A 13,564-nucleotide genomic window follows, 5' to 3' on the forward strand; every position below is an offset into this window, starting at 1 on the left:
AGAGAGGATCTTTGCTTTTATCATAATAATATTGTAAAATTTTGTGAGGATTTATTAAAATAATCATAGCATATTGATAGAGTAATGATTGCACAAAATCCCAAACAAGTTCTCATCAATCGATTCCGGCTAAGAATATCTATTGATATTGTTCGATGGCTTGCATTTCAAGGATGTGCTTTTAGAGGTCATGATGAGACCCTTGAGTAAAAAACTCGGGTAATTTTCTTGAGATGCTTAAACTCTTGATTTCATATAATGATAAAGTTGCAAAATTTGTTTTGGAAAATGCTCATAAATCTTCAAAATATACTTCATCCAAAATTCAAAAAGAAAATTTGGAAGTTGTTGCAATGAAAGTGTGAAATAAAATTCGTGAAGATGTTGGGAATTCTAATTTTTTTATTATTGTTGATGAGGCACGGGATGAGTCTAAGAGGGAGCAAATGGCTATAATCTTAAGATTTGTTGATTATTATGGTTTTACACAAGAATTTTTTTTTTGATTTTGTACATGTTAAAGATACATCAGCATTGACTTTAAAGAATAAAATATCTACAATTCTTTCTCATCATTGTCTTGATATTCAAAATACTTGTGAACAAGGATATGATGGTGTTAGCAATATGCATGGTGAATGGAAAGAATTGCAAGCATTATTTTTTATAGATTACCCATATGCATACTATATTCATTGTTTTGCCTATCGATTACAGCTAGAATTAGTTGCTGCAACGAGTGGGATAAATTAAGCTTATCATGCTCCATATGGCGGACACTAAGCCCGCCACTACCACGCCTCATATGGCAGGAATGAAGCACGTCAACAAGTTTAATTGTCCACTTCACACATCAAATCAACGTTAGAAAGGAAGCCAGCAGACCGGAGGTCATGGCTACCACCACAACCACTTGCTTCACTTGCCACTACCGCGGATCATGGTGTTCCCTCTTTACACACTGCCCCTGTGGCATTCTAGCAAACTTCCCCAAGCGCAAGCTCTCATTCGCAGCGAGCTTGCTAATTAGGAATAGCTCGCTTCCCAACGAGCCGCAGGGGAGAAACCTACTCGCCTGCTCCATGACCCAACATAGTGGGCACGAAGCCCGCCACTAGATATCATCGCATGGGTAAGTAAAACTCGTCCATCCAATGAGCCACCATCCATAGGCAAATTAGTTGTAGCTGACCATCAAGATCATTCTACTTGACGAGTGGGTCGAGCCGGAGCCACCTAACATAGTGGGCACGAAGCCCGCCACTAAAGTTAAATTTAGGATAAAAATAATTTAACTTTAGTTTAATTATTATTAGACATATTTTTTTGAATAATAATAATATTATTTATGGATAAACGCTGTCAAATCTTTAGTTAGAATTTTCTTCATTCTAAATTACTAGTTTAGATTTTATTAAGTTTGAATCCAAATACATTGATCGAGCTTATCTTGGAATTTGCCATCAGATTTTATCTAAAACTCTCCTGCTTCTTAAAATCTGAATCATTGATCAGATAAATTTTACATGTCTATTACATTCCCAAATTTTCAATGACAAACCGTATTATAAAAAATACTCAGCCAACAGATTCGCACACAGTCCTCGTAAATCACAACCACGTGAAACCGGTCCCTTCCTTAAAACAATAGTATTGGTTTATGCATATGCATAAATAAAATTACATCTTTTACATATTTATTTTACCATTCAAGTAAAATTTTTATATTGGCTTATGCATATTTGAAACAAAATAATAATAAAATATTATTATTTTATTATTATTACTTTTTGGCTAAAATCATTTTTTTTATATATATATTTTACAATTAATATCCACTACATACATTTGACATTAATGATACAAATGTAATAATAAAAAATATAATTTTTTAATAATAATATATTAAAAATATAATAAAATGAAAAAAAATTATAATATATTATAATAATAAAATGAATGTGCAAGTGAATGTTTGTTTTGTTGTTGAAGGAGGGAAAAAATGAAAGGATTGTATGAGAGAGAGTGGGAGGAGAGATAAATAATTATTAAAATATGATTTGTAGGGTGAATAGTGTTTATCCAAATTTGGATAAACACTATTCATAGGTAGCTAAATATTTGGATATACATAAGTCAATATAGAGGATTTTAAGGTCATATTATGCAAATATAACTTTGCATATGCATATACATAGACCAATACTAATGCTTTTATACAGATTAAACATCAAACTCCCACACCAAATCAAATATGCCGAACACTCCCCCATCTTCAAATTCCTATCTTGCGGCAAATCCCAAGTACGCAACAATCCCGAATCACAGTCGGTGATTGATTTCGAGTGAAACACGTTCAACACTCTCTTCCATCCTTATATACCCTCAGTTATCTACAAATTCTCCACAAAATATTTGTTCTTAGCCACAACGTAAACAAGCTACCAACTGGCCCCAGCATCGTTCAGTTAGAACACACACCCACTACAAACTAAAATTTTCGTCACACCCAAACCCCCGATTGGTCCCTACCGCAGCTCAGGCCAACCTAGATCTGTTGTCTTCCATCATCTTCTTGTTGTTGCCGTTAGGGGTATAACTAGTCCAGTTTGATCTGATTTTAAACAAAATTTGAGATCGAACCGATTTTGCATTTTCAAGAATTGATTCTGCACTGATTATCCTCTAAATTGGTACTTTCGATTTTACCAGTTCTAATCCGATTTTTCAATTTTAATATATTATATACATAATAGTATATAATACTATAGTTATAATATATTGTAGTATATTATAATATATAATGATATAGTATTAATATAACTATTAAAACGCACTATATAGTATTAGTATAACTATTAATACAATAGACTATAATGATATAAAATTTTAAAATTTAATATTATATTAGTTAGTAATTTATCATATAATACAAAACTATTTTATATATAATTATATATTATATATAAAAATTATATACAATATAAAAAAATTATAATATATATATATGAATCGGTCTGATCTAGTTTTAGAAAAAGAAAAACAGGAACCAGACCGATTTTGACCGGTTTTAAGAAAAATAAAACCTATACTGGACCGATCCAAACTCGGTACCGAACCCAACCCACCGATTCGGTCCAGTCCGGTTTACCAATTCACTGATTGTTTTTACACCCCTAGTTACCATTGATCTCAGACCAACCACCAACCCGTTGCAATGTCTCTTTTCTCTTGTATTTCGTATAGGTGATGAACTACGATGCAACATTTTGAAAATTAGCGCTGCGAGGTAAGAAGCTTGATCATAAAATTAGGATTAGCACATGTTAGCTAGTTATATTATTATTATTATTAAAGTCAGTTCCTTAAAAGCCAATGTTTATGTACCATGCATGTTATGATATTTGCAAGCATGTCATTCATCATAACTAATGATCATGTTTCATTCTCCATATTATAGTTATGTATGTATTATGCATCTTACATTGCACAAGACACATAAGCTTTCATAAGACCAAGTGTAAGATAGAGACCAGATGAATCAGATGACCATTCAGATGCATGGTACCATTGCAGAAGGATGGATATGTAAGCCACAGACTCAAGCATGGTTCACCATAGTATTTTATTAGATTAGAGGTTCTCCTTGTGGCCTAGGGCTGAGCAAAAATCCGACAATCCGACTCCGAATCCGACTCCGCTCTGACTCCGCTCCTGCTCCGCTCCGACTCCGACTTGTCGGATTCGGAGTCGGAGGTTTTTTCCTCTTGAAAGTTGGAGTCGGAGTCGGATTCGGATTCACTGATGATCCGACTCCGACTCCGCTCCGATCCGACTCCGATCCTCCGCCTCCGACTCCGCCTCCGCCTCCGCCTCCGACGTGTCCCTCTGACTCCGCCTCCGCCTCCGATTTTATACATTTTTTATAAAAAGATGTGTTTTTCTATATATTAATTATTTAAATTTTATACAACTATATCTTATATAGTTAGTTAAACTCAATAATATACTAGTTAAATAATATATTTATACTATAATATATAGACTAAATTGACTAATAATAGTTTAGTATATGACTATAATATACTATAAACACTAAGATGCATAATAACATCAACATGTAATATTGTAATACTAATGAATAAACACTAATCTATAAATTTATAATAACATATAATATTAATGTATAATAACTAAAGTATTATTCATATAAATTACTAATAGTATTAATTACTATATATAAATTAGTAAACCACTTTAAGTCTATATATAAATTACTATACAAATCACTATAGTATTAATTACTAATACTATATTACTATATATTTAGTATAGTGATATACTAGTATTATACATTAGTGTACTAATACAATCAGTGATATAGTTAGTATAATATTTATACTAATACTATTATATAGACTATAGTTATAACTTATAGTATTATAACTATATTAAATCACTATAACTTATACTAATATAGTTATATTACTATAGGGTACTATTAAATTATTAACTATAGTGATATACTAGTATTAGTCTTTAGACATTAGTGTACTAATACTATTAGTGATATAGTTAGTATAATATTTATACTAATACTATTATATAGTTATACTAAATTAAAATCACTATAGCAAATACTAATATATAATTATGCTAATCACTATAACTAATAGTAATACTAATATAGACTATAGTTATAACTTATAGTATTATAACTATATTAAACCACTATAACTTATACTAATATATTATATAGTTATACTAAATCACTATAACTAATACTAATATAGTTATACTAATCACTGTAACTATATATAGTATTAATATCATTGTTAGTATAATATATATTATTAATAATAACTAATACTAATATAACTATTAGTATAACTAATATTAATACTAATACTAATATACTAATACTATTAGTGTATAACTAATATTTATATATATTATATATATATATATATATATCAAGTATAAGAGATTAGAGATTTAATATATTAATATATATATCAAGTATAAGAGATTAGAGATTTAATATATATATAGCAAGTATATTAGTGTATTACTAATATTTCATATATGTTGCATTTATTTAATATTCATATATAATAATATATATCATATAATTTTGTTGTGAATCTTCATTTATATATATATATAATATATAAAATAGATTAGTATTGTATAGTACAATACGGCGCCGTTTATACTTGTTAATTAATCAGTTCGGAGTTCCATTTCGGCATTTCCCCCTCTTTCATCTTCAATTCTTATTTATTCCGTCTTCATCTTCAATCTAGCCCTCCGCTCTCTCCGTCTCGCACGCGTTGCAGGCCTGCAGCCCTCCCCTGAGTCCCCTCCCTCTCGCAGGCTCGCAGCCCCTCCCTCGCGCAGCTCCTCTCTCAGTCTCTCGAAGCTCCTCTCGCGCAGCCCCTCTCTCGCGCAGCCCCTCTCTCGCGTCGGCGTAGCCTCTCTCGCAGTTTCCCTTGAAACCCTAGGTCCCGCGAGTCCGTGACCCGTCGTCACCGTCGATGGCCTCTTGAGGTGTATTGCAGCTGTGCAAACACGGAACACCGTCCCTCGAATTCGATCATAGATCAATCACTGCCCATTGAAGATTCGGTAGGTTATCCAAAGTCTAAACCCATGTCTCTGTGTTTTGGTAATGTTGATTTTTTCTATGTTTATTTCCAGATTTGGCATTATAGTTTAATACATAACAAAATGATCTCCATAATTTTACGTGTAAACCAAGTGAGGAATTTTGAAATGAAAAAATCCGACTCCGCTCCGACTTGTCGGAGCGGAGTCGGAGTCGGATTCTGTACGTGTGGAGTCGGAGTCGGAGGTCGGATTCGACCTCCGACAAAGTCGGAGTCGGAGTCGGAGGTTGGGCCCTCCGACTCCGAAAGGGTCGGTGCTCAGCCCTATTGTGGCCATAGTATGTGGGACCAATGTACAATTTTGCACATAAGGTTAAGTGTGTTGGTCAGTTAATAAGTCAGTTAATCCAAATAAGTCAAAATAATTCAAATCAGTCAAATCAATCATTATACCAGAAATATTTTCAAGTCATGCATGTCATTAGCATATTTATAAATAATCATGATTTTAATTCTCAGCAATAAATATTTTATGAAAAAAAAATTATGTTAAGTATATTTACGTTATAATGAGTTTCTTACTGAGTCGAAGTTCTTTTATATTTTAAATCACCCAAGTGAGAAAGATGAGTACGAGCAGGCTAGATTAGATGGGGAAGCTTGATTCCAGGATTTTTAGTTAATTTCTAATAGATATTTTTTCATACTTCAATCATATTTCTCAAAACATGTTTTATTTAATAATTCTTTTTATGAATTAAATATTTACTTTATTTAAAATACGAGATCTATTTCCTGATATTATTTATGAAAATACGTGACATCCTTAATTTACGGTAAGGGGATGCGTTACTATTATACTTCATTGAAACAAACTTCCAACTTGGGGGGAGATGAAAGTGGAGAGATGCTCAAGATGTGTGTGATTTTTTGGCTGAAGAGAGATGGTATTTTGTCTTAACAAAATATGATATATATATATATATATATATATATATATATAAGGAATTGAGAAGTTATACTTCTACACACAAATTTTATACAAAGAAGTTTGCACTCTTACATGATACAAAGAAGTTATACTTTAGATTTATTTATAATAAAAAGATTTTTACAATCTAAAAAATCACATTAAATTATATCAGTGTATAAAATTTCTACGTAGGCCCTTTCTTTACAAAATTTGTTGTAGTGTTTTAAGAAAGAAAAAATCTATTTATCTATTTTTTCATCGTCTTCTCATCATCTCATAATGTGAAATTAGATGATAAATTCACAAGTAAAATATAATAAATATTTCAATCATGTAATATCACATCATGAAATGATGATCCATGAGAAGATGATAATGAGAATTGAAATAATAAATAGAATTACTCTTTCTTGCAGTTGAACATCCATGAAAGAAAATGAATGACACATTTCATAAAAAAAAATTCTTATTTATCTTTTACTTTATTTTTATAGAGATAAAATTCCTGTTTTCATTCCATTCCATTCTATTTCATTTCCCTTCACGGAAATGGGGATGCAGAGTCCTTGTTACAAGATGAGTCATCTACGGAACCAGTGCCTCACTGATGATTAAGACTGGTTCACGAAAACAGAGGCAAATTGGATAAAGTGCTAGGATACTAGTAGAAAAATCAATGCCAACAAAAATAGCAAGACCTAGGCTACACCATGTTTGACATGCACAAAATACTGCTAAAAGACACCATAATAGCATTCACACCAAACGCCCATAAGGAACAAAATCAATCAGAAAATGATCGAAATAATGCCCAGATCGAGTGACAGACTTACAACTTTTCTAAATTCTCATATAAAATATACTAAATAATTCAACTTTTTCACATCTCAAAACAATAATAATATTAAAAAATAATATTCTAACAATATTTTATTCGACTTTCAACTTTCATCTCAACTCAATATCTGCATTCAAGAGAAAATGAGCAATCAGAACATATGGACTCCAAAACGTTGATTTACTAGGAGCAATTCTGGAAACATTCAAGGTAACCACTAAATGCATGAACAAATCACAGGACATATCTCACTATATAACCAGTCTTTTTAAACCAACATGAAGATAAGGAAAGGGAGAAAAAAAAGACCCAAAATCATTCCTCATAAAACATTAGGAAGAAAAAATATGAAGTGATAAAAAAAAAATTCAAAATCGGCACCCCTTTTTGATTTAACATTTTTTGCAACTCTCACGCATATCACATCTGCTGGCTACAGCAAACTCTACTACCCTACTGTTGCTTGCATTCTGGAGGCCGCTCACCCTGCTGTCCATCCACAGCTTGTGTTCTTCCACTCTTCTACAGTTTACAACACAATTGATTAGGAAATTCTAATTAAACTTATAACAATAACGGAAAAAGAAGAGTAAAAGCAACTAGGATGGGCCTTGTATATATCTTTTTTGGGGCGCGTGGTGTTTAGATTGATGATAACGGAAAAGGGGAAATAGGAATACAAGTACTGCACCTTGCGTCCAGCCGACGACTGCAAAAACATTCCAAATCAATTTGACAAATAATGATTAGTACCATCTTTTAAAACAAAAATGAAATATAAAGGGGTTGAAGTACAAAAACTGACGTGACATGCCAGGTGTCGACATATGCCTAAGAATAGTAAATATAAACAAAAAAAAATTAAGCTAAAAAATGAGATCGAAGATGATAAATCATTTTAAAAAGAGTTTTACTACTCATCATCCTCACACACCTCATACCACATTTTTTTAATTTTTGTTTTGTTTTATTCTTCTTAAACTTATTGAATTTTTCTACTCATCATCCAAATACCACACATTTAATAAGAGTGAAAAAAAAAATATGGTGTGATTTGTGAGGATCATGAATATAATTTTTCATTTAAAATTTCTAAAAATTAAAAACAATGTCAAAAATAAAAAGCTAAAAGTTATTATAAAAAAATCAACACAAACAGAAAAAACACTAGATAAAAACCTACAAAAACTTAAAAACCAAAAATGAGATTTTTGTGATAGCCTTACTACCCTTTTACTATTCTATAGTGTCTTTGAAATTTTTATTTTTTATTATTTTCTTTTAAGTATTTTTTTTAACATCCTTAAATCATTACGAAAAAATTAAAAAAAATACAACTTCATTAATAGTCACCTTTTTTTTTTTTTTGATAAGTAACTAATAGTCACTTCCTTAACCATTGAGTAAAAAATAAATAAATTAAAAAATTAAAAAATATAAAAATAGTAAATGAGTAGTAGAAAGTAGTAAGCCTATCATTATCCTTCACAAAAACTATTAAAAAGCCTGCCACAGATAACCTAGGTTGATAAACCTAAGCCAAACCTAGGTTGGCCACCAAGGTGTGACCTGGGTTGGCCAACCTGGGGGGACTTGGAAGGCCAGCCTAGGAGTGTCCTAGGAAGCCAATTCATGCCTGCCAACTCAAGCAACACTTGAATGACCAACTAGACTTGGTGGGGAGAGTGCGGAGGCCTCCCCTCTGCCATCGTTCATTTCTACTTAAATTTATCGTTCTCCCCTCTTCTCATTAAATTTATCATTCGTTTCTACTTCTCTTTTTTCAGTTTTAGTACTTTTTGTTACATCTTTTAAAAAAATTGGCTTTCAAAGTATTTTTGGTATGTTTATTGTTGTTGTGCATTTTTAATTTTTTAGATTTTTCTACATGATTTTTAAGATGATTATTTACTTTTTAAAACCTTCTTATTTATTATTTTTTGCCGTGTGACATGCCACACAATTTTTTTTTTTTTAATAGATGTGCCACAAAAAATTTCTAATTGATTATTTAAAGGGAATTTGATAAAAGATTCTAATACAAAAAACTTGCGAGTCCAAAGAACGAGATGATCAAATTAGAAACACAAGGACAAAAAAGTTAATCATGCAAATGCCAACAACTTTTCCGTGCTTAAGCTTAACCAATAATATATCTAAAACTTAGCAAATATAAATCGTTAAAAAACTCACCTTCTTTTTGGTCTTACTTTCCTCTTCATCTTCATCATCTTCTTCTTCGTCTTCATCGTCCTCCTCTTCCTCATCATCATCCTCTTCAATGTCTTCATCTTCATCATCATCTTCTATGTCTCCAAACTCATCTTCCTGAATAGCCTCCCCAGTAAACCATGATACAGCATGGGGAATGATCTTATCTCGAATAGTTGACCTACATAAAGCATTATAATTATTAATTAAACTATAATGAAATTCATGCTGTGTTGCCAAAAGATTTCAGTTCAACACTACAGCCACAACCCTTGAACAAAATTTCCACTTAATAAACCTGATTATGGATAAAAGATTATTTATATTCTCACCCAATGTCATAATCTTGTTCCATTTGATTTTGGAGCTCCTCGGCCTGCCCAAATAGAATAAAAATAAAATCAAGTACAAAATAAAGAGTCAACATTCATCAATCATTTTTTAATGTCGTGATATTGTTCATACAGCATCCTCGTCAATATCCTCATCATCCTCGGGGACTTGAGGTGGACTGAAAAAGTTGAAGAAACTTTCACAATTTTCAGTTTTGGTAATTGGCTTCGCACTCTTCGATCCCTTCTTAGGCTTCTTCTTAAGGAGCTTCTGCGTCAAGCATTTTCCTGGATACCACTCAATTTCCGTCCTAAAGGCACAAAAAGTATTGATCAAAAATTAGCTGTGCACAAGCTTATCAAATAATCAATTATAAAATAAAAGATTTCAGTGCCATAGCAAGGTCCGATATGTAGGTACCCGATTGCTTTCTCTAAAATAGGTTCATCTTCATCAATCATGTGATATGTCTTTGTCAAGACAGAGTTCTTGAAATAAGGATTTGTATCAAAGAAGAACTCAAGCTTGAACCCCTTTGGATTATCTATTCTACACCATTTAATATCTCTGAGATATTTCAGAGCTCCTTCATCACGTTCGGATATCTAATTGCATACAACAGGAAACCACAATTTTACATAAAATCATATACAAGCACCAAGCACGGGAAATTATTATTGACAAGGCTGACCTCCTCAGCTAGCACTTCATTATTTTTCATTGCAGTAAGCCAGAATTCAGGCACCCCTTTCTCTGCATAAACACATAATTCAACATCAAGCGACAAATGAAGCCCACCCAAGGAAAAAAAAAGTTCCAGGTATTGGATCAATATTAAGCAGTTACCTTCAGCAGCTTTATCTTCTCCTTCCGTAGCTGCCTCATCAGTAACTCCTTCAGCTTCAACAACACCATTTACAATTTCATATCGCTGCAAGCATTCAGTGAAATTATGAAACAGGGTAAAGGGATACACAATAACTAATGTATGTCACGTTAGTTTAAAAGGAGTCAGTATCCAACACATGAAGCATTATGAAAAACAAGCAAAAGGCACCAGGTATGGCTGGAGTTAATTCAACGGAGGCTTATCTTAGACCCCCTAGGTATAGTTCTTAGGTGAAGTATCACGGTTAATAGTTGGTGGGCTCTGTAATTAACAGGAAAGCAACAAATCGTGACTATGTAGTGCAACACTAAAATAGCCTAGGAAGGCCTTCTTCAGTTTTCATGATACATTAAACTGAAAAGACGTGGAGATCAAGAAGCATACGGAGTGTTTGAGAGAGAGAGAGAGAGAGAGCTCTACTAACTCTCATCCTTATTGGAGAATATAGACCAGTATGATACCTTGGTATACAGTGGTTGATATAACTTTTGATATTTGGCTTCAAGAGCTGCTCTTTCCTCGAAAAATTTCGCCTCTAATTCATCATGTTGGCCCTGTACATTAAAACAGAGTCAAGAAACTCAAGTTATAATACAAAAAGAACAAGAAAAACAAAAGCCAACCAACACAATGAGACGAAAGGCATTATGCAAAATAATGCACAAGTTTTATTATATTTTGTCAGAAATGAAGACTATGAAAAAAGCTTGCATCAAAATGATTGTAGCATGTGGAGTTAGAAAGCAGGAGGTGGAATCCTTCTAAGGCACTGTGCACATGGCTACAATCTGAAAAAGGCAATAGCATAGAGACACCAATATGCTTTGCTCAGTTGGACTCATTTCAAATTGAGTAGGTCAAAACTAAACAAAGTTAAAACAGGAGTTAAAGCTCGGTTTGGATTGAGAGTTAATCTCAACCCATCTCATCTCATCTCATCATTACAACTTTTACAAATTTCCACACAAAATACAATAAACAAATCAACTTTTTTAAATCCCAAAACAATAATAATATTAAAGAATAATATTCTAACAATATTTTATTTAATTTTCAACTTTCATCTCAACTCATCTCAACTCATTATCCAAACCTAACCTTAGACTTTAACAATGTAAGTAATCACCTAAATCCTAGGATGGACTTCAATGGTGTTATTCTGCCAAAGTTTCAAATTGTATTAAAAGGTTGGCTCTTGCAGCAAGATCATTGTATATGAATCACACTACGGTATCTCCGTGTGGAATCCAACAAAATGGCATGCTCCAGATACTTTTAAAAAATATTTTTGATGAAATTTCTATTATAAAAAAAAAATATTAGATACAATCCTCACATAAAAACACCACTGGGAGCAGTTCCTCACAAATCTCATCTAGAAAAAAAGGTCCTCAGTAAATGCAATTACCAACTGAAACTGAAAGAATACATTGGCATTGGCACACCATTTAACACACACACACACCAAAACAATAGACTCATACCTTGATAAACAACAAAGTCAATCCATCAAAGAAAGTTGATGATTAAATAAATTGGGAAAATAAAAAGAAATCTAGCACTAAAGAGCATAAATTATTACTTTAGCATTCTTCGCAAAAAATAAAGGCAGAGACATGCCTGGATCTCCTTGAGAACCTCGACACGTCTCCTGACTTTGGGAGTTAGATTCTCGAGCAAATCGGAGTGCTGCCCAGCAAGAGACTGTATCTTATCCTGCAGACAACACCAAGAAACTCTAGCACCATTAGCCAATCAAACCCTAAAAGCAAAGATAAGATGTCAACGAATTTCCAGCTCAAACAGAGTTTTCTTATTGAGAGCGAAAAAGAAGGACAACAAATCCAGGAACACAGGTACGGAACTTCAAGCTGTTAAGCGATAGCCAAACAGAGGCCCAGTTCCAACTAAATGAAAAAACGGTGCCACTTGATTGGTAGAGCCAAGAAAAGCGAAGTTGGCTTCGGTATAACTTCATCTTTCCTCGTATTCTCCGCAGCCAAAGAGAGACATGTATAAAAAGTTACTAACCTTGAGAGCATTAACAAGGCCTGCTCGATCCTCCTGGTTGAGAGCTACGCACAGAAAAATTAAACAAAACGGCAAAAATAGATTAGCACATAAGATCGACAACAACGAGAGATTTGGGCTTTAAGGAATTAGAGAATACCGGCGTTGAGATCGGACATGCCGAAGTTATCCTTGTCTTTGCTCATTGTAGTTCGTGCGTTATTTTGTTGGAAGAGGAGCTACGGAGATGCGAGAGAGAACAAGCAATGGAAGCAGCGAAGTTAAAACCCTAGCCCCTCTTTTTAAAGGAAAATGATAGCCTCTATGCTGTCAGCTGTATTACCGGTCTACTATCCGTTTTTTTTTGTTTAATTTCTTTCGCCTCTGCACGCTCGCTTTCACTTCAGGATTTGCTGTCAGTTTTATCACATCTACCGTCTACACACTTTCTGTAAGATTTGAAATAAATAAATGAGCTTAAACTTTTTTTTTTCTAATTTTTTTTTATAATTAAATATTCGCATACTACGGCCACAATATATATCTTCTATTCCAACATTTTATTAAAAATAAATTATATTTGTATAGTATAATAGTAAGTATTACACAAAATTTTAAAAAATTAGGTAAATACGAAATTTATATAAAAAAATTAATTTTTTAATAGTAAATCTCACTCATTTTTAAAACGATTTGCACAA

General features: G+C 32.6%; 1 protein-coding gene across 1 annotated transcript; it reads right to left on the bottom strand.

Moving 5' to 3' along the window:
* Positions 1–7,580: 7,580 nt before the first annotated feature.
* Positions 7,581–13,228, bottom strand: LOC109009484 (nucleosome assembly protein 1;2-like). Its single transcript, XM_018989960.2, has 12 exons — positions 13,024–13,228; positions 12,885–12,928; positions 12,474–12,569; positions 11,315–11,407; positions 10,811–10,895; positions 10,656–10,717; positions 10,385–10,569; positions 10,097–10,274; positions 9,964–10,007; positions 9,614–9,812; positions 8,112–8,129; positions 7,581–7,942 (listed from the first exon to the last, which is right to left on the bottom strand). Exons 1-12 carry the CDS (start codon positions 13,067–13,069, stop codon positions 7,874–7,876), a joined length of 1,119 nt encoding a protein of 372 aa, XP_018845505.1. The 5' UTR covers positions 13,070–13,228; the 3' UTR covers positions 7,581–7,873.
* Positions 13,229–13,564: the final 336 nt, after the last annotated feature.

This window comes from Juglans regia, chromosome 1, assembly GCF_001411555.2.
Source record: "Juglans regia cultivar Chandler chromosome 1, Walnut 2.0, whole genome shotgun sequence".
NCBI classification, from domain to species: Eukaryota; Viridiplantae; Streptophyta; class Magnoliopsida; order Fagales; family Juglandaceae; genus Juglans; species Juglans regia.